This window comes from Rhinolophus sinicus, linkage group LG02, assembly GCF_036562045.2.
Source record: "Rhinolophus sinicus isolate RSC01 linkage group LG02, ASM3656204v1, whole genome shotgun sequence".
NCBI classification, from domain to species: Eukaryota; Metazoa; Chordata; class Mammalia; order Chiroptera; family Rhinolophidae; genus Rhinolophus; species Rhinolophus sinicus.
Genome location: NC_133752.1, coordinates 177,200,149 through 177,220,378, shown reverse-complemented (window position 1 = coordinate 177,220,378; position 20,230 = coordinate 177,200,149). Strand labels below are relative to the sequence as shown.

At 47.1% G+C, this 20,230-nt stretch overlaps 1 protein-coding gene and 1 non-coding gene across 10 annotated transcripts in view; both read right to left on the bottom strand.

The window, feature by feature from the left end:
• Window positions 1–20,230, bottom strand: part of CHD4 (chromodomain helicase DNA binding protein 4) — a 30,290-nt gene that overhangs the window by 9,036 nt on the left and 1,024 nt on the right. For 2 of the 9 annotated variants that reach the window (XM_019754405.2, XM_019754406.2), the window contains exons 2-32: window positions 19,956–20,138; window positions 16,313–16,434; window positions 15,896–16,090; window positions 15,561–15,679; window positions 15,189–15,430; window positions 14,806–14,933; window positions 14,426–14,561; window positions 14,106–14,284; window positions 13,667–13,906; window positions 12,829–13,032; window positions 12,495–12,700; window positions 11,991–12,122; window positions 11,814–11,910; window positions 10,873–11,064; window positions 10,196–10,396; window positions 9,869–10,006; window positions 9,480–9,601; window positions 9,183–9,356; window positions 8,695–8,836; window positions 8,472–8,603; window positions 8,240–8,357; window positions 7,004–7,128; window positions 6,421–6,658; window positions 6,081–6,256; window positions 1,980–2,160; window positions 1,809–1,895; window positions 1,632–1,720; window positions 1,399–1,532; window positions 719–863; window positions 440–605; window positions 83–180 (exon numbers count right to left, since the gene is read on the bottom strand). In XM_019754405.2, coding sequence (XP_019609964.1) covers window positions 83–180; window positions 440–605; window positions 719–863; window positions 1,399–1,532; window positions 1,632–1,720; window positions 1,809–1,895; window positions 1,980–2,160; window positions 6,081–6,256; window positions 6,421–6,658; window positions 7,004–7,128; window positions 8,240–8,357; window positions 8,472–8,603; window positions 8,695–8,836; window positions 9,183–9,356; window positions 9,480–9,601; window positions 9,869–10,006; window positions 10,196–10,396; window positions 10,873–11,064; window positions 11,814–11,910; window positions 11,991–12,122; window positions 12,495–12,700; window positions 12,829–13,032; window positions 13,667–13,906; window positions 14,106–14,284; window positions 14,426–14,561; window positions 14,806–14,933; window positions 15,189–15,430; window positions 15,561–15,679; window positions 15,896–16,090; window positions 16,313–16,434; window positions 19,956–20,055 — 4,758 coding nt within the window. In that variant the 5' untranslated portion in view covers window positions 20,056–20,138. Of the gene's footprint in view, window positions 1–82; window positions 181–439; window positions 606–718; window positions 864–1,398; window positions 1,533–1,631; window positions 1,721–1,808; window positions 2,161–6,080; window positions 6,257–6,420; window positions 6,659–7,003; window positions 7,129–8,239; window positions 8,358–8,471; window positions 8,604–8,694; window positions 8,837–9,182; window positions 9,357–9,479; window positions 9,602–9,868; window positions 10,007–10,195; window positions 10,397–10,872; window positions 11,065–11,813; window positions 11,911–11,990; window positions 12,123–12,494; window positions 12,701–12,828; window positions 13,033–13,666; window positions 13,907–14,105; window positions 14,285–14,425; window positions 14,562–14,805; window positions 14,934–15,188; window positions 15,431–15,560; window positions 15,680–15,895; window positions 16,112–16,312; window positions 16,435–19,955; window positions 20,139–20,230 lie in introns of all 9 variants that reach the window. The other 7 variants (XM_019754404.2, XM_074326129.1, XM_019754402.2 and 4 more) reach the window with 5 other exon arrangements.
• On the bottom strand, window positions 262–401 carry LOC141570291 (small Cajal body-specific RNA 11). Its single transcript, XR_012494296.1, has one exon.

Here is a 20,230-nt window from a genome sequence, read left to right as displayed (position 1 = left end):
GAAGCACAGTCCAGTACCCAAAAGGAAGAGTGGGTTTATCCATTTGCCTTTGGTATGGCATCCAGTCACCCCAATCTCTTACCTCAACAGTGGCCTCAGGGGCTGCAGGTTTAACCTCCTTTTCTCCTTCTGCATTCTCTTCATCTTTGAGGCTATTTTCCTCTATTTTTATTCCATCCTCTGCAACCAATACAAAACAATTAATTAGGAAGAAGATCCTAGATCAGACAGGTCATGCTTTCTCAGTCTGTCTCCTCTTAAATTGTCCTCTCGTGCCTTTAAGAGCCAGCCCTATACTCAGGACGGCCCTCCTAAACTGAGAGGGAGATTGCTGTGTGTCCTGCCAGACTCCCCTGTTGGAACTGAGCACAGGGGAGCAGAGAGAGCATAGGCCAGGACAAGAAGAGAGGGACAGAAATGACAGTACAGACAGACTTACCAGCAGGTGGGGCAGGTGCAGGAGTATTGGGCTGTGTGTCCCCTGGAGTGGAAGGTGTAGGAGTCTTTGGGGAAGGTGACCCTGGCTGGGACATTTTCTTGTTTTCTTCTACTTCAGCGAGTTCAGGCATACTCCAGCGCCCATTAACATGTTCAAACTCCTGAACCTGTAGCGATGGGACAAGAACTTGAAGTCCTAATTCCAGCTCTAGGCATCTTTCCTATCATCCTCCAGTCTCCCCTAGAAACCCTGAACAATGAGGAGAGACTGAGTGCTCACCTTCTTGCGAATCAAGGACATGACGCCAATCCTAGTAAGGACATGCTGACGAGACAAGCCTTCTCGGGGGACACCGTCAGCAAAGGTCTCAGCTCCATCTGCGCCCGGCTCACATAAATGCCGCATAAAAAGAGAGACGTAAGCCCTGTAGTGAACAAGGAGAGAAACGAGTTAAAACAGTGATCATGAGAAAGAATCTTAGATCAGATTCTTTCCCACCCCCAAGTTAGACATTATCCCAGGTAATGACTATGGCTCCATCCTGAGATAAAGCCCACTATCGCATTAAAGGCTGGGCTCCAGACCACACGCAGTGCCCCAGGTTCTCTTCCAGAGAAACTAGGAACACAAAGAGTCCTATTACTAAGAGCTTCAGGGGCGTTGGGTTAGCTCAGTTGGCTAGAGCGTGGTGTCCTTAACAACAAGGTTGCCAGTTCCATCCCCACATGGGCCACTGTGAGCTGCGCCCTCCACAACTAGATTGAAACCACTACTCAACTTGGAGCTGATGGGTCCTGGAAAAACACACTTAAGTAAATTAAAAAGAAGTTTAATTAAAAAAAAGAGCTTCACCTGCCAACTTCAGCAGAGGAAACAGCCCACCAGTGCTAGGACCAGTGCTATGGAAGGACCAAAGATTAGAAGCCCTTGCTCTACAATCATTCCAGCTCTCAACTTACTTGAACTCTTTCTCTGATTTGCCTCGCAGATCTCTCACAAGCCACTGGGTGGTAAAAGCATCCTGAGGTGGCATCCCATATCGCATAATTGCATTAAGAAAGGCTTTTCGCTGCCGAGCATTAAAGCCAAGTACCTATGGGAAGGAGCCTTGGTGAGAGGGAGCAGGTCTTACACTACCAAAGACCCAACATCAGCACTCACCCACACCTCCTTAGAATCATTTGGCACTTACTTCAATGTTCCCACCAACACGGGCCAACAGAGGAGGCAATGGTTTATCTTTATCATTCCGCAGGCCCTTGCGACTGGGCCTGCGGGGAGCTGCAAGAAGAAACAAAACGTATGAGTGACACTGGTAGGGATGTTAAGACAAAGCAGTCAACAACCAGCAGAAAGGCACCGTCCTCACCTTCTGAACGTTCATCAAAGTCTTCATCACCTTCCTCTGAGGCCACTGAATAATCGGACTGGTTGTCGGACTGGTCGTCCTGCCAATCTGGAGGGAGAGAGGGCAGATGAGCGGGGCCCACTGCTCTAGTGGAACGGCCCATGGGTGGGGGGCGGGGCCGGCCACACACACCTCGGTCCTCCTGGGAGCCATCATTGTAGTTGACCTGTTTACGGATTCTTTTTCCTTTGCCCAGATTTCGGGCCAGATCTTCTTGCTGCTGCTCATAATGGTGCCGCAGCAATTTCTCCCAGTAGTCAGGATCCACACTTTCTTCCTGTTTTATGATTTCCCGTTCTACCTCCTCTTCCTCCTGGGACAGAGGGAGGGCCAGGACTCAGGGGTGCTGAAGTCAGCACCGCCAGCTACCCCTGGTCCTCACAGTTCCCATTCTGCTAGCTCCTTTTCATGACTGGACTCTGAAAAATTTGGTATGCCTGCTTGGTCCTAAGAACTTAAAAGAAATTGAATTGACAGGACATGGCTCCTCATAATTATGTATAGATCAGCAGTCAACATAAAGAAAAACATAGGATGGAGCTGTTATCACAATAGAAGGATGAAGAGAAGAGTGCTTTCTTCTAACCCTTTACTGACAAGTACACAGCTGGGAGATAGCAAAATATAGAAGAGAGGTTAGAGCCTTAGCAAGGCAGAACGGAGATGCTTCTGAAAACCTGCAAAAGATTTTCATAAGATAAAATAGAAGTGCCATAAGCACGTCTGTTCTTTATAAACTTCATGAAAGTTTACCAATTATGTACAAAAATAATTACATACACACACACACACACACACATATTTTTTTTTTTTTAAGATTTTATTGGGGGGGCCAGCCCGGTGGCTCCGGCGGTTAGAGCTCCATGCTCCTAACTCCGAAGGCTGCCGGTTCGATTCCCACATGGGCCAGTGGGCTCTCAACCACAAGGTTGCCAGTTCAATTCCTCGACTCCCGCAAGGGATGGTGGGCTCTGCCCCCTGCAACTAGCAACGGCAACTGGACCTGGAGCTGAGCTGCGCCCTCAAAAGACTTTATTGGGGAAGGGGAACAGGACTTTATTGGGGAACAATGTGTACTTCCAGGACTTTTTTCCAAGTCAAGTTGTTGACTGTCAATCTTAGTTGTGGAGGGTGCTGTTCAGCTTCAAGTTGTTGTCCTTTCAGTCTTAGTTTTGGAGGGCGCAGCTCAGCTCCAGGTCCAGTTGCCGTTGCTAGTTGCAGGGGGCACAGCCCACCATCCCTTGTGAGAGTCGAACCGGCAACCTTGTGATTGAGAGGACGCGCTCCAACCAACTGAGCCATCTGGGAGCTCAGCGGCAGCTCAGTTCAAGGTGCTGTATTCAATCTTAGTTGCAGGGGGCGGAGCCCACCATCCCTTGCGGGCTCGAGGAGTTGAACCAGCAACCTTGTGGTTGAGAGCCCACTGGCCCATTTGGGAATCGAACCGGCAGCCTTCGGAGTTAGGAGCATGGAGCTCCAACCGCCTGAGCCACTGGGCCGGCTCCAATAATTATATATTTTATGCCCCCATGTTTATGTTCCTCTGAAAAGTCTTGTTTTATTTTTTTCAGACATTTCAGGACCACTGATTCCAAATCCCTTACATTAGAATTAAATTACTAATAGCCGAACATTAGAAACCTAAATGTCCATCATTACGGAACTAATTAAGTAAACGTTGGGGGTTGGGAGTAGGCAAAATGGGTGAAGGGAGTCAAAAGGTATAAACTTCTAATTATAAATTAAGTAAGTAGTGGGCATGTAATGTACAGTATGGTGACTATAGTTAATGATATTGTATCGCATATTTGAAAGTTGAGAGATCGTAAAAATTCTCAACAAAAGAAAAAAATTTTGTAACTATATGGTGATAGAGATTAACTAGACTTATTGTGATCTATTTCACAATACATACACAAATATCAAATTATGTTGTATACCTGAAACTATTACATTATATGCCAATCATACCTCAATTTTTTAAAACAAATAAATTACGGTACTTCCAGAACAAGGATATATAATGCTACCAAAAAAGAGGTGGAGGAGCTCTTCATGGGCTGATTTAGATTGTACCTTCAAGATTAAATAGACAAAAGCAAGGTAGAGAACATTATGTATAAGAAACTACTTTTATGGGCCGGCCCAGTGGCTCAGGCGGTTGGAGCTCCATGCTCCTAACTCCGAAGGCTGCCGGTTCGATTCCCACGTGGGCCAGTGGGTTTGCAACCACAAGGTTGCCGGTTCGATTCCTTGACTCCCGCAAGGGATGGTGGGTTCTGCCCTCTGAACCTTGAGCTGAGCTGCCGCTGAGCTCCCAGATGGCTCAGTTGGTTGGAGCATGTCCTCTTAACCACAAAGGTTGCCGGTTCGACTCCTGCAAGGGATGGTGGGCTGCGCCCCCTGCAACTAACAACAACTGGACTGGAGCTGAACTGCGCCCTCCACAACTAAGACTGAAAGGACAACAACTTGACTTGGAAAAAATCCTGGAAGTACACACTGTTCCCCAACGAAGTCCTGTTCCCCTTCCCCAATAAAAAAAATCTTTAAAAAAAAACAACAAACTACTTTTGTGTTCAAAAGGAAAAGAAAAATGTTTGTGTGTATATTTACATGTGTGTATGGATGGATATATATGTAAGATATGAAAACATCAGTTATCCCTAGCGAGACAAGGGTGGAAAAGAGATCCCTTAGTATCTTTTGAATTTTGAATCATGTGAATTACTATCTATTCAAAAAATAAAATCTAAAAGTATTATACAGTAAACAGCAGCTTCAGCCACTAATTAGAGGGCCATTTGTATACCTGTATAATCCTTAGCAGAGGTTATCATTGTTGGCGGGGGGAGTACCACCCCTCCCTTTCCAATCACTTCTATATGCCGTCACTGCCCTGGCAGGAACATGAAGGGCAAGAACCTTCAGGAGGGCAGTTTTGACCAAACCTATAGACCTATGTCAGACTTCAGCCAGTTACACATAACTGAGGTTGTTAGTAGCATCACCTTCAAGAACTAAGATAATAGGAACGTATCAGGAAAACACAGCAAAAGGGATGGCTCTGAGTTGGAAGAATGAGACAAGATGGTAATGACCACCAGAAACCTACCGTACTTTGCCATGTATAATGTGCACTTTTTTGCCCAATTTTGTGAGGGAAAAATAAGGATGCGCATTATACACGGGTAATACTAATTCCATATCTACATAAACATTTAAGTTATTTATGCTTATAAGTTAAAAGTGGTAACTCTAGAAATCAATAACGATATCCATATACAAAATAATACCTAGAATACAATAATCAGTTTGTTGAACTTATGACGAACTTGCAGCGACAAGAGTTCTTGGCCTTCCTATGATGTGTAAATACCGTAAATTTGTTACCGGTATATAAAATTTCTTATACTTTATATCTGTGCTTGTGTTTTATAATTACTTGTTACATAAAACTTCTTGTACCAAAGTATGTTTAAAAAGAAATGCTAAAATTCCTTTATAATACAAAAAACAAGTACCTAAATGTAAGCAAATAAAAATTTGAATTAAAAAATTAAAACGTAAGATTTTTTCCCTGAAAATTTAGGCCAAAAATGTGGGTGTGCATTATACATGGGGGTGCATTACACACAGCAAAATATGGTATATCAATTCAAAGAACCCTGAGCTTAGTAATTTAAAAGAGGATCAGAGGAGAAAGCAATTTTTTTTTTCATTTTACACCCAACTTTATCATTTGGAGGAAAACATTATTACAGAAACCACACATTTATCACTGTTTTAGTATTTTGTTTGTCTTTCACGAAGAAAGACCAACAAAAGGTAAGGAAAAGAAAAAAGGGAAAACAATTCTCAGGTTTTAAAAAGCACAGGGAGATAGGCTGATAGATATGTATCTTATTTCCTGCCTTTTCTCCAAAGAGACTTGAGGTAGCAAACAAAAGTTTATTTCTAGGGTTAATAAAATGCATAAGAAAAAATGAGATTCTGATAAAGAGCTAATATAACTGTTTTTCATGTGAAATTTGACTGTGGGTTTCCCGATAGCCACAGCAAAGATGAGAATGTGATTGGTCATATGTTATTGTATTTATTTCCAAGGGAAGAGGTATTAATTCATCAATTACTAACTTGCCTAACTTTCTCCTGTCTCAAATACCATCTTGGTCTCACTTCCAATTTTTCAACCAATCACCCAGCACAGCATTTCCTTGGATTCATACTCACCCCCATTTCTTCTTCCCGTACCACATACTGGGCCACTTTAAATGAGCTCAAATATTCATTCATGCCCTGCAATTCTGTGTCTTCAGTCTCATCCTGGTTACGGTCCAGCAGTCGTTCAATGGCCTTATCATCATAGTGGATAACACTGCTGTCCTCTCCCTCTTTGTTGTCTCCTCCTATAAAGAATCAGGGGTCCATACCCCCAAAGTCAGCTTCAGCAGCTGCAGTGGAAAAAGCAAATTCCACAGGACCCTAGGTCCAAGTCCTAGGACTCTAGGTATCAAAGATACCCTTCAGAAAGGCCAAACCCCACAACAAAACGAGTTCCTGATAAGCTCACCTCCATCTGTGGCTTCATCCTTGAATAGTTCCTCAGTGCCAAACTTGAGAATGTCATCAAGCTCCTGTTTGGACATAGACCCAGTTTTGGAGCCCAGCCCAGGCCGAACCACTAGATGCGTCAGCATCATCTTCTTCTTTGCCACCTGCGTGATACGCTCCTCCACCGACGCACGGGTCACAAACCGATAAATCATCACCTTCTTATTTTGCCCAATACGGTGAGCTCTACTAAAGGCCTAGAGTTGGGCACAAAACAAAGCCAGAAATTGAAATAACCTTACTTTCCTGTTTCCACTCTTGCCTTGACTTCCACATAATAAGCTAAATCCAGCACAAAGCAGGAGCTGCAGCTTGCCTTCGTATAAAACATGCTCTGCACCTCTGGCCCCAGACACTACCTTCTATCATGTTATCCAAAATAGGACCATAGCTAGCCCAAATTTTCCGGCTTACAATACAGTAAAAAACATTTAAAAATACATACATATATATATAATTTTCCCCTGAAACAACTAATACCAGATGGTGGAGCCCTGAATTCCAGTAAGTTACTGTATACCAAGGTTGTTGCTTCTGCTCACCTGGATGTCATTATGGGGGTTCCAGTCAGAGTCATAGATAATAACTGTGTCAGCAGTGGCCAGATTGATTCCAAGACCTCCAGCTCGAGTGGAAAGCAAGAAGCAGAACTGTTGAGCACCCGGTGCTAAGAAAAGAACCAAAAAACACCATTAGAAGTGTCTCTGAATTCCAATTAATAAATGTAGAAGGAATGTCAGAAGTATAAATCCTCACTAGGCAAACGCCATGGTAATAATCACTGGAAGCAAGGTCCACTAATGGATACAAGGTTCACGAAATCAGAGTGAAAGTTTAAGAAGAAACAGGATGTTACCATCGTCTCAGCTCTCTCTCAAGATATTTATGAATGGGAAAAAGAGTAACTTTACAGGAGAAACTCAGCCGACACCACCTGAACACGGGATCAATGTTAACATCACCCACAATGGGACATTCACATCATCGTGTCCTTCTCCACCTCCCGACATGTGATGCACTGAAAAGGACACTGCATCGATTCTGTTGCATTCTTGCCCAAAATATCTAACCTCAATCTAATCATGAGAAAACAGACAAACTTAAACTTAAGGACATTCTACAAATAACTGACCAGTAGTCGTCAAAAGTATCAAAGTCATAAACAAAAGAAAAGAATGAAGAACTGTCACAGATAGGAAGAGACTCAACAACTTAATGCAATGTGGGGTCTGGGACTAGATCCTAAAATAGGGAAAGGACATTAGAGGAAAAACTGGTGACATTTAATTAAGAGCTATAGTTAACAGTATGACATCAGTGTTAATTTCCTTGTTTTGCTAATTGTATTGTGGCTATATAAATTATTATTAAGAGAAGCTGGGCGAAGAATATACATGAACTCTCACTACTATTTTTTGCAACTTTTAAGTCCAAAATTATTTTCTAAAAAAGAGATAGTGGCTACTGAAAACTTGCGATTTGAGCTTGGATAAGACCTGGTCCCTCCCAGGCCCCAAGATACAATGAGGAGGGTTAAATAAAATGCTGTTCTTTATAGCAAAAAAAAAAAAAAGAAGACTCCAAAGGGAAAAAAATCTCCTAGCAAAGTCCAATACATTCTTCCAACCAAGACATTCAAAAGATTTACTCTTCCATATCAACTGAACTTCCATATCAAAAGAACTATCCAGAAAAGCAGATGCACAAGAAAAAGCGATTGGTCCAAAGACACAGTGAAAGACACACTGCCTGGAGCGATGCCACGCCTTCCCTCATACCATTGAAGCGGTCAATGGCCTCTTGACGCATGTTCCCAGTGATTCCACCATCAATACGTTCATATTTATAACCTTCATGTTCCAAGAAATCCTCTAGCAGGTCCAGCATCTTGGTCATCTGAAAAAGGAGCAAGTTTAATTATGGGAAAGTCAGATGACAATCCCTTCCGTCATGTCACTGAGGGTTGTCTACTGCTGTCCACTAAAGCTCCCATCCCAGTCCACAAAATACCTGGGAGAAGATGAGTACACGGTGCCCACCCTCCTTAAGGTTTTTGAGCATCTTCTGTAGCAGCAATAATTTCCCAGATGCTCTAATTAGAGCACTGCCATCATACATGCCATTAGGCATCTTAGGCGCTTCCTGAGGAAAGAAGCAAAGAAGAAAAAAATGTTGAAGGAAAGCCCAACAGAGCAGTTCCAACCCGAGGTGAACAACAGGTGGCACAGTATACCATTGCAGCCACAGGGAAGAGATATGGGTGGTTGCAGCACTTCTTAAGATCCATCACCACATTCAGCAGAGAAACCTGGTTGCCACCACCTCGAGCATTGAGTGCTTCAAAATTTCGAGTAAGGATATACTTGTAGTATTTCCTATATGGGCAAGAGAGAAAGCTAAGTCAGTCTCAAGAATTTTCACATGACTCATAATGCAGTCTCAAGATCTGAGATCTTTCTTCCAACACATGAGTGTCGCACTTTGGGACTAAGGAAACCCAACGTGCACCACCACCATCATTTTAAACAAGATAAGGCTAACTACATAAGAACCAAGGGCTGGCTCCAGCTCCCTGGCATCAGGTGTCTTTAGGCCTTGCTTGCTCCTATCACCAGATGCCTTGAAGCAGAGTGTGGGGAATAATAAAAAATACTTTGCAGACTAGCAGATGTCTAACAGTATCTGCAAAATGGAGTCAATTATCCTGTCCCTCCGACTCACTTCTGCATAGGGCTCAGCTCCACGCGTACAATCAGCTCTGTCTTGGATGGCATGTTCTTGAACACATCGGCTTTGAGCCGCCGCAACATGTGAGGCCCCAGCATGTCGTGCAGCTTTTTAATCTGGTCCTCCTTGGCAATGTCAGCAAACTCCTCCAGGAAGCCTTCCAAATTGCTGCAGAAAGAGAAAGGAAAAAGTTGTTGGAGAGGGAGCAAGAAAGATAGGAAAGTAATATAGGAAATGGGCAACAGGAAGATCAGAAGCAGAACGATGAGCCGATTGTGCATAAACACTTACTGGAACCTCTCAGGGGTGAGAAAGTTGAGCAGATGAAACAGCTCTTCTAGATTGTTTTGTAATGGCGTCCCAGTCAGTAACAGCTTGTGCTGGAGTGAGTAACCATTTAAGACCCGGAAGAACTAGGGAAGCACATGGAGAGAGGTAAAATTCAATGAAAAGAGGGCTCCAGTACATCTCTGCAGAACTCTGAGCTGTTTCACTGCCCAATAGTAAGTCCCCCATCCCCAACTCTATCCCTCTTTTAAGGCAGGGCCACCAAGAGGTATCAGTGAGGAAGAAAAGCAGAGGCTACTTTCTCCTTTCCTCTACTCCTAGGTGTCCTCCTACTAAGTAGTTGGTACTAAACACTAACACTGGAGGCCATAACCTCCCTCCTTCCCCCTCACCTTAGACTGATTGTTCTTGAGCCGATGGGCTTCATCCACGATGAGGCAGGCCCAGTCAATAGAACCCAAGATAGCCATGTCAATGGTGATCAACTCATAGGATGTCAGCAGCACGTGGAACTTCACAGATGCCTCTTTCTACACAGATGGCAACCTGGTCACTAATCTTTAACTCCCCTAGTGTCAGCAAACCCAAGGGACTTCAGGGTTTTTCCCTCCTCCCAGCAGTCATCGTTTTGGCTTACCCCAGGGAGCAGGTCACAAGGAGGCAGACTAAGCCCATAACAACAACTCCCCCTCGAGGTGGTCTCCCTCTCACTGAGATACCTTCATGCGAGAGGCCTTCTTGCCCCCACGAATGGCGTTGTCTTCAAAGGAGAACTCATTCTCTCGGATGATGGCCCGGCTGTCTTTGTCACCCACGTAAGTCACCACATACATGTCTGGAGCCCACATTTCAAACTCCCGCTCCCAGTTGATGATGGTAGAAAGAGGAGCACTCACGAGGAAGGGGCCTTTGGAATGACCCTGTGAGGAAAAAGAGCAAAAGCAAAGTAGGAGTGAAGGCCCGTCCCACTACAGCCCAGCGCCCACTCTCCCTTGCCCCAAGAGATAACTGACTGGTGTGTGCACCGCTGCTCCTACTCTCACTTTTCTCTACATATGAAAATGCCTGACCCACTCCTTTCCAAAACGCCATGCCCACCATTACAGAGAGCTCAAAACCTTACTTCTTCTGTCCAATCTTTCCCTACTAATTAATTCCACCCACAGTTCTGCTGATCTCAACACACATTCATCCCCCAGTACTAAGGCTCTATGCACCCACCACTAATTCTACCCATGGCTCCAATCCCTCAAATCTTTCTCTGTGTATGTGTGTCTATCTTACTTTCAATTCAAGGTCAGTGATCAATTTTTTCTCCCTTTTTCTCTCTCCACAGTGTAAACGACCATGAACACAAAATACCCACACAAGAAACTAACAGACCCAGCTTTCCTACCTCCTTGTAGAGGGAATAGAGGAAGACTGCTGTCTGGACAGTCTTCCCAAGACCCATCTCATCAGCCAAGATGGTGTCCGTGCCCTGAGCCCAGGAGAAGCGCAACCAATTCAAGCCCTCCATTTGATAGGGGTGCAGGGTTCCACCTGTGGCATCCAGGTATTCTGGCTGTCGCTCATACTTCACTGTCGGCTAAGAATGAAATAAAGAAGTCAAGAGCTGGCAAGGAATTCCCTTCCTTTCCTAAGACAGCAGCTGCCTCCTCCTCACACATCTTCACCAGATCCTCCTTGAGAGCACCCCAAAAAATTGTGGGGAAAGGATCCTCACTGGTTTTTGTAACTTGATGTTTGATTTAGAATCCTTCAGGAAGCAAGGCAACTAACCTATCAGGACTGAGGTGTTGGTCTCACAGAACTCTGAGGAAAGACACATCATAGCCTCCCTAGCAATACATTAACTGTGCTGGTCAGGGTCTACCAGGTAAAAAATCCTATGTTCCGAACCCCCGAGATTCATCTTTTTAACCTTAACCATCCTCATATTGTGCACGCGTATGTGTGTGTGTGCGTGCGCATACACACACACTCTCTCTCTCTCTCACACACACACACACACACACACACACACACAGGAATTGAGCCATGAATTATGGGTCGGAAGACCCAAGTTCCAATATAAGTTTCATAAAAGCTTGGTTGTATGACCCTCCCTCCCTAGATAATAATTCCTCAATCATGTAAGATACCACCCTCCTATGTTTTCACTTTTCTGATGATGAAAAGAGAAAGTAAACCTAGTATTTTCTCTGATGTACAGAGATGTGGACAAGTGGGCAAGCAGACTTCCTGAGGTATTCTCAGCTATGAAGTTATTACTTGCACCATCATTCGAATGTCCTACCCAACAACCTGGGTCCTCCCTCTACTGCTCCAACTCACATCAACTGTTGGAGTTTCAGGAGGCCTCTCCAACTTCCTCAGCTTCACCTTCTTGAGCTTCTTGCCTGGTCGTCCTTCCTCACCCCTCATTAATTCCCTAAAGAAGACAGACATCACACTACTGTCTAGGGTCCTTTTCAATGAGAAATGATTCCACTCTTTACCAAAGTCACTCACCTGTGATTCCAATAGCTCTGCTTGAAAAGGTCATAGTCCTGTATCTCCACGTCCTCACTCTCCCAGGATGCCTGATCATAGGGCAAGTCCCTCCACTTGATCAAGTAGTGGACATGGCCCTTCTTGTCCACGCTGCAAGGTCAAGAGAGAAAACTCTGAGCCAGAAGGCCACCTTCCTCTCCGCCTGAGTCAGCCCTGCTCTCAAAAACTGCCAATAATGTATTTTCCAAATGAGAGCTCTAGGTCTGCCAGACACCACATGTATTCAGAGCCACTTACTATACCAGTCTTCGGACCAAAAATTATCTCTAATCTAGTCTCTTAGGGCTCAAACACCATGATTCGGTCAGTTAATAACAATATACTGAAGGTGTGTCTCTTCCAAGTGTTAAGTTACTGGTGACGTCCATTTTCCTAATCCCTCTGGCAGGAGAATCCCAGTGGATATGCTGCCTACGCCAGTATGTCCAAGACAAACACACTGTGGCCCCGCTCCACCAGTACCTGTGGTTGAGAATTCGGTGGATCATCATCCACTCAGGTTTTATCCCGTAGCGATAGAAACGTTCCTCCATCTCTGCAAATTTCGGGTCCTTGTTCTTTCTCTTCCGGCTTTTCTCTTCATCACCACCGAAGTCCCCTGAAGGCGGCTCATCCATATCATTCTTCCGCTGATAATTTCGGAACATCACTTGACAATGTAGCTCCAACTGCAAGCAGAAAGAGAAATAAGTCACCAAGGAGTGACAGCTCTGCAGTCACTCCTTGCACCCACGAGACTGTGTTCTCATTACCCTCTTTGTTGTAGCCCCCATATCTCCAGCCTGTCCAGGTTTACCTGCAGTTCAGACACCCAGGAGCAGTGCCAGTAAGACATGCCTTGCCATTTCACAAAGAACTGCCGCTCTGGCCGCCCCTCCAAGGGCTTGGGGGAGGGAGTATTGGGATCAGCATCTGGAGGCCGAGGCACTGGTGTGGGAGATGGTGGCTGACCCCACTTCCAGATTAGGATCTTCTGGACTTTGCCCTTAAGAGCTGGACACTGTGAGAAAAAGAGTCGATCCAACACCAAATCATTACCATGGGGAAGAAATGGTACAGCCCAACATCAACCTTATCCAAGGATTGTTAAAATACCATTTCAAGTAACATCTAATCCCAGGACCCTTCTAGGAAGGAATAATAGAATTCCCTCTCCATTTCTGGACTCCATCCAGGACTTGGGTGACACGATCACTCCTACCGCCTTAACAGAGCCAGAAGCTAGACTTCCACAATAACCCAGAACAAGGAAGCATAGAAAACCCATGCACCTGAAGCCCAGAATTCCTCTCTTAAGCAATCTAAAAGCATAAATGGCCCTTCTAAGCCATTCTAAACTACCAAGCCCCCGAGGTTGTGTGTCAAGACAGAGATGGACGATCTGCGCTAGAGTAACACTGCTCCAGCCCCCTTAAGAGAGCTGGGGAAGCATCAGCTCATCTGTTCAAAGTTAGTCCTACATTTTTCCAGGACAAAGGTTCCCACGACTACATGAGGAAGGAAAATGCCTGTCTCAGGGCTAAAAGGTCTCCAGTTCTCCAACGACCTCTCCTGCACCTCCGCCTGACAATGCCTACATATGAAAGGGGTAAACCCTTCCCACATGCCCACCCTGGCTGGGATCAGTCACTCACCGTACAACGGGGACAGAGCCACTCGCCATTGGGAATCTCTGGAAGTGGGGGGTTTAGGCAGTGAATGTGGTAGGAAGAAGGACAGGTGTCACAGCAGAGCAGCTCCCCACCATCCTTGCAGACCCGACAAAATTCCATATGGTGGTCATCCTCCTCTTCAGGGTCTCCCCCAACCTCTTCCAGGATCTCCTCACCCTCCGAATTGTCTTCTTTAGCCTCCCACTGGATGCCTTCCTTCTCCTGCAGTAAAGGACCACAGAGTCAGATTACTACCACCCCCCCACCCCCCCAAGTCTGAACCATGCTCATCACTCCTTTGCATGCTTCCCAAAGCCCACCAGCAACACCATCGCTTCTCCTCCCACACAGGCCCAAGAGATTTATTACGCCACCCTACCTCTCGAGGGGCCCCATCGGGCCACAGTGGCCGGATACTCACGCAGTGTGGACAGCTCCACTTGCCCTCAGGAGCCTTCTCCATATCCGGATCCAGGCAGACCATGTGGTAAGCTCGGGGACAGGTATCACACAGGATGATCTCCCCGCCTTGCTGGCACACCTCGCAATAGTCCTGGTGGTCTGTCTCATAACCATCCACAGCAGTCACCTCCTCCTCGCCTGGGCAAGGAAGAGGGAAAGCCCAGTTATTAGAAAAAACCTACCTCCCCCCTCCCCCCTCCCCCCGCCCCCTACCTACTTAGGGAGATTCTGCCCCCGTTTCACCCCATTCAATCACATAGATACAGAAAAGAAACACACCTTTCTTCTTCTTTTTAGTGGTTCGGAGCTTCTTGCGGCTGCGGCTACTACGGCTGGTGGAACCATCAGAAACAGAATAGCTGTTGATACTGGCATCATCGAAGTCAGACTCCACATCTAAGTCGTCATCCTCACTCTGGAAGAACGAACAGGCAGAAAAGATTAGAGGTTCAAACCAAGGACAAAGAGAGGTAGATAAGGAATCCCTTTCTAAGGGTACAAGGATCGCAAGGACTGTCGTACATGGAGCTTAGTCACTTTGTTCTGTGGCCAACTCCCCACATCCTATGCACCTACTGTGAAGGCTAAGTCCTGACATAATGTGACATGCTCACTACTAGATATGGCATCCTCACCAAAGGGCTGGGCTGGGCTCTTACCGAAGATCTCTTACGCTTAGAACCGAAACCCCCCAGCTTGATTTTCAGGGGAGCCACTTTCTTGGGTTTAGGCTTCTTGGCATCAGGTACACGAGGACTACCCTTGGGCTTCCTCCGAGCATTGGGACCTAAAATCAGGAGAAAGCAAGTAAGATCACACAATCCAAATACACATAGGGCAGAAGATGGGGAAAAGAATAAAATTTGTTCCACCTAAGCTGGCTTCCCCATGTTCAGCTTCTCAAATTTCCCTCCTAAATCAAAGATTCGTTCCTCCCGCCTCTCTCCTGTCTTTGGGCTGACAGAACAGCATTTCCATGCTTTCTCTGTCTGCACCATCCTAAGCCCACACCAGTCCCTGTTCCCATCGAGTCCCACTTCACCTTTGCCCTCCTTGGTCTTGGCCTTGCGGATAGGCACCTCCACAGGGGGAGGAGGTGGTGCAACTTCAGTGGCTGTCACCATGCTCTCCACCACGGCCACTGCTGCTGCTGCCGCTGCTGCCACTGAAGCTCCAGAACTGCCTTTGAAGGGATTGTTGGTGCTGAACTCCCGCCACTTCGCACCCAAAACCATCATCATCTTGGAGACAGCAATCTTGGGGTTTTTGGCAGCAATGAGGGGTCTGGTGGAAAAATGGACGAGAACAGAAAAAAAAAAAAAAGAAAAAGTTTAAGAATAAGAAAGGGAAAGAAAAGTGAGAAGAGATTATAGAAGCACTCTCCTTCCCCTGCCACCAAGACCCTCCTGTTTACCGGACAAACTGGCTGAAGGCCTTGTAATTGGTGAGGGTGCGATAATCCTCCTCTGAGAACACATGGTCAATGTCTTCCATGCCCCAGTCTTCCAGCAGCTGAGCAGATGATTTAGGTTCCTGCAGAGAGACCAAGGTCAAAGACCTGACTCCCAGTGCCCACACTTGCTAAAGGAATTTCAGTTGAAACTAACGCTTGTAAGACCAGAGGAGGACAATGGAGAGGAAATCATTAGAAATAGACGGGGATAAAACGTTCTAAGGGGCAGTAGTGTCTGGGAAACAAACGACAGAAGTTAACAAACAGTCCAGAGAAGAGGAGGGAAGTCCAGGTACCTTTGAATCATCATCGTCGTCATCCTCTTCCTCCTCCTCCTTCCGCTTGGATTTGCTCTTCTTTTCTTTCTTAGGTCCCAGCTTCTTCTTCTTCTTCTTGCCAGGGGTATAGTCGCTGCCCTCACTGTCTGAGCGCAGAGCCACCTCTTCCTCCTCCTCCACAAACTCCGGCCCCTCCCCAGAGCTGTCCCCCAGCTGCCGGCATAAGAGCATACGCTGGAGCAGGGAAGGGGGGGAGAGGGAGACAGACACACACATGCTACACACATGCTGGCCTCAGGACAGCCCTGCGGCTCGCCCCCAGGACCTGGCCTGCCACTCCAGAGGAAGAAACACACGCCCCCAGCCCCTTCCATCCTTCTCAGAGCTCCTCCCCTTCTTCCTCTTACTCCCAATAACATCCAGTCACCCACTCACCTCTTTTTTTTGGCGCTTGCTCTTAGGGATTTTAGGGTCCCGAGGTTTCTTAGGCTTTTTCTTCTTCTTGAGCTTTGGAGTCTCCGCCTCTGACAAATCTTCTTCTGGGTCCTCTTCGTTTTCTACATTTATTTGGCAAAGGGAGGTAGCCAGGGAAAAGATCAATAGCAAAAGGTTAGAGCCTAATCCAGAAGCTTTAGACGTATTCCCCCACCTCTTGTCCCAGATTCCACTGAAGAGACTGCTATACTCTCCACAGAAGGAAGCTGAGACTCGGGACAAAAACAGACAAAAAGAGAGCTGTATAGACCCAAAATAGGCCTGCCAGGCCAGACTAGGCCCACTGCAGGCAGCTGTCCAGACCCCTGCCTCCTCTCCCTCATCCCTAACAGGAATCTTCTATATGCTCATCTCCAGTGCAGCTAATCAAGCTGCTTGAGTTAACCAAATAATAGAAACAGGTCTAGTCCGCCTATAGCTGGCCACCAAGTAGTCCATCAATCAGGGAATGAGAATGAAAGGTCCTACTCAGATGGTGAAAATCACAGCATATACCTCACCACATTCCCAGAACAATGATCAGTTGAAGGGACCCAGAAACCACACCTTTCACCCACCCCTTTGGGTCATCCCAGCTCAAAACAACCAGAACCTGCAAGCCCCAGGTTCAGCTATCAGCCCAACCTCACGCCCACTCCCAAACACAATTTCTTTTCCCATCTCCAGCTCTACTGCTCCTCTCCAGCTTCTCCTGGGTCAGTAGCCTCTTCTCCCCAGGGGCCCAAATCAGCCCAGCTGTCACCATCTCCTCCACCCCCCCCATCCTCCTCCCATCTGGCTCCACCTCCTCCACTGCCTGGGAGCACACACAAAGCCTGGGGTAATACTGAGAGCTCTTGGGCAGGGATAGGTGGGAAGGGGCACAGAGGGGGAGGAGAAGGCCAGGAGGCAGCTTCCTTTGTAAGAGACATTCACACCAGCACACCAGCTCCCTCCTCCCTCCTCTCTTTCCTTCTTCCCAAGCCACCCCCGCCCAAGGAGGGGGGGAGTAGAGAAGGGAGTGGAGAGAAGGAGGGAGTGTCTCACCCACTGAGGAGAGGGAAAATGGCTCCTGACCGCAGAAGCCAGCCCAGGGCACCCAGCTGCCAACATAGGACAGACAGGAAGTGGCAGGGGAGGGAGGTGAGGCTGAGAGAGGTAGCCGGGGAAAGACTACCCTCAAAGAAGACTTCCCAAATTATTACCTGGCCCCAGGTCCAAATGCCACCTCTCCTAACACCTCCTCTGGGAAGACACAGTTCTCAAGAGGCCACCCTAACATCCAAGGCAAGAAAACCCAAGACAAACATGAAGGTAATACTATGAGAGGGACTAGGTTATTCCCTCAATCGTAATTATTTTTTCAATCATCAGAGCTAAGATTTAACAAAGGCTCAGTGGAGCCGTGGTCAGAGCATACAACCTTCTCCTGAAATTTCTGATACTCAACTGTTTTACCTTGGGAAATGGGAGCCCACAAGAAGTCTCTGAAACTCAGTTTCTTTATCACCCCTACCCAGAGTCCAGGCCACATATCCTAAACCATCTTTTGCCACCTACCTGACATATGGGAGTCATGTCCACACCAAAAAAAAAAGAAATGGTGGAGAACAATATGCTTCCTTGAATCCTACCCATGCTCTTAGATCCTGACCCTCAGAACTAGCTCTAAAATGCCTCTGGCTCCGCCCTTCCTGAGCAAAGCAGATACTAGGGAACATGAGACATTAGGCTAGACAAAGCACCATCGGCCTCCCCCCACTCAGCCCAGGATCAGGCCAGGCACAAGAAAGCCCCTCCCATTCCCTTGGGAATGGAACACCAGCCTGGATCTCACCAGAAAGAATCATTTTCTTTAAGGGCTTCTCCCCAACAATCCCATGTTGCCCCCCTCCGCAGTCAGCTACATCTCTGGGTTCTTCCTCTTCACCACCTCCACAAATGCTGGAAGTGGAGACGAGGACAAACCCCTGTTGGCAGAGGAGACACCCACCCGTCCACTTAAGACCCCCCAAACTTCTCAGGTAAGCGGCAAACTGGCTAAAATAGGATAGAGGATTTGGGAAAGGGATAAGAATGGGGTGTGGCAAGTGGAAAAACTGGGTCATATTACAACTTGGGACAGAGTTCACCTGTGGAACCCACACAGCTCCTAATCCACACAGGGGCAGCCCCAGACCAAGGGGCCAGTGGGAAGCCAAGATGTGCAACCAACATTGGCTGGGTGGCACTACTACTTCTCATGCCCCTCAGAAAGGACAGGATCACCACCACCCCACAACCACCCTGGGCAACATTACACAAACCGGCTACCCTACCCTGAACACTGAGGAAACTCAAGCCTAAGTTTCTTATCCCAACAGCTGAAGACTCAGTAAAAACACTGAACCCTCTCCTAAGTGGCCTCAAGGTTGAAATAAAGACTTCCAACCTAGAAAATGCCAAATGTGGAAACACTTCTCTCCTAGACCCCCTCAACTTGCCACTAGAGCTGAGAGAGAAGGCAGAAGTAAAAGATGTTCCATGGGAAACAAAAACAGGACCAGCAGTCTCCAGAATGAAAAGAAAGATATAAAGTAAAGGGAATAAAAAAATGGCACGTAGACAAAATGAAGCTAGGAAAAAAAGGTCAAGGAAACAAGTAGGTGACTTAGCCGGGGTCTCTGAAGGACAGATAAATGAAAGAGACATCTACTTACAAGCATGACCTCAATTATCATTTGGGGGTAAACAAGGGCTACTCCAATCAGACAGAATGGTTATAACCATACGGGTTTGGCCAGTTCAAGGAGCCACCCCAAAACAGACAGTACAACCCCCAACAACACCTACACAAACACTTTACACCACCAGCCCAAACCCCAGGCTACCTGCACAGCGGAAGAGAAGCCTCTAGGAAAAAAAAGCGAGGATTCTGTCCACTTGCCAAGGGAGGAGGGTGCCCAGGGTGTCACCTCCCTTCTTTTACCCCTCCTAGTATTTCGTTCAGGTTATTACATCCTACTCCTAAGCCCCATCACTTCCCCGCTCAAAACATTGCAGCAACCTGCCTGGCTAAAAGCTCTCTAGATCCCAGCTAAGGAGCGCAATTCAAACTTCACACAGTTGAAACAGCAAAGAAAACCGGTAACTGATCAGAAGCTAAAAATAATCAGATAGAGAGTAACAAGCACTCCCTCTTTCCTTTCCACAGCAGTAACCACAGAATCCTAACTAGCACAGATGCGGAGCTGGTCTCTTTAAAACAGCAATCCTCAACCCCCTACCTTCCACCACCACACAGCCTCCAGGGGTCCCAGCTACCTGCATTCCTCCAAGGACCCACACAAGGTAAGGCCTGCCAGCCCAAAGAGCTCCCTCAACTGGGAACTGCATAGCATTCCTTAAGACAGTGCAGCAAGCTTGCATTTGGGTCCTCGGAGCACAGAAGGCACATGGCTTCCACCCCCCTCCCACAAGAGCTCTGCAGAGGGGAACCACTCCCTTCGGATGCCCTCCACTTCAGACTCTGCAGAGAGAGAGAAACTCAGCCCTGCCTCACTAGAGTCACTCGTGAGGGCCCAAAAGCCTCCTTCCTGCACTGAGCCTTGGGGGAAGATGTTACCTGGGTGGGGTGGGGGCAGGCTGTTGTTCAAAAGTGCATCCATATCCTCCTCCTCGCTGCCAGCCGAGCAGGGGGACGGGGAGCCCAGGCCCGACGCCATCCCCTTCCGCTCCGCTCACGGCCAGGGAATTGGCCCAGCTGCTCCTGCCTGCGGCCTGGGGCCCTCAACACTGGCCCGAGTCACTGTGCGGGGGAGGGGGGGAAGAGAGAACAGTCAGTGACGCGCAGTCCCCCTCCCCCACCCCACCCGCTCTTTCCGCCCACCACCACCACCA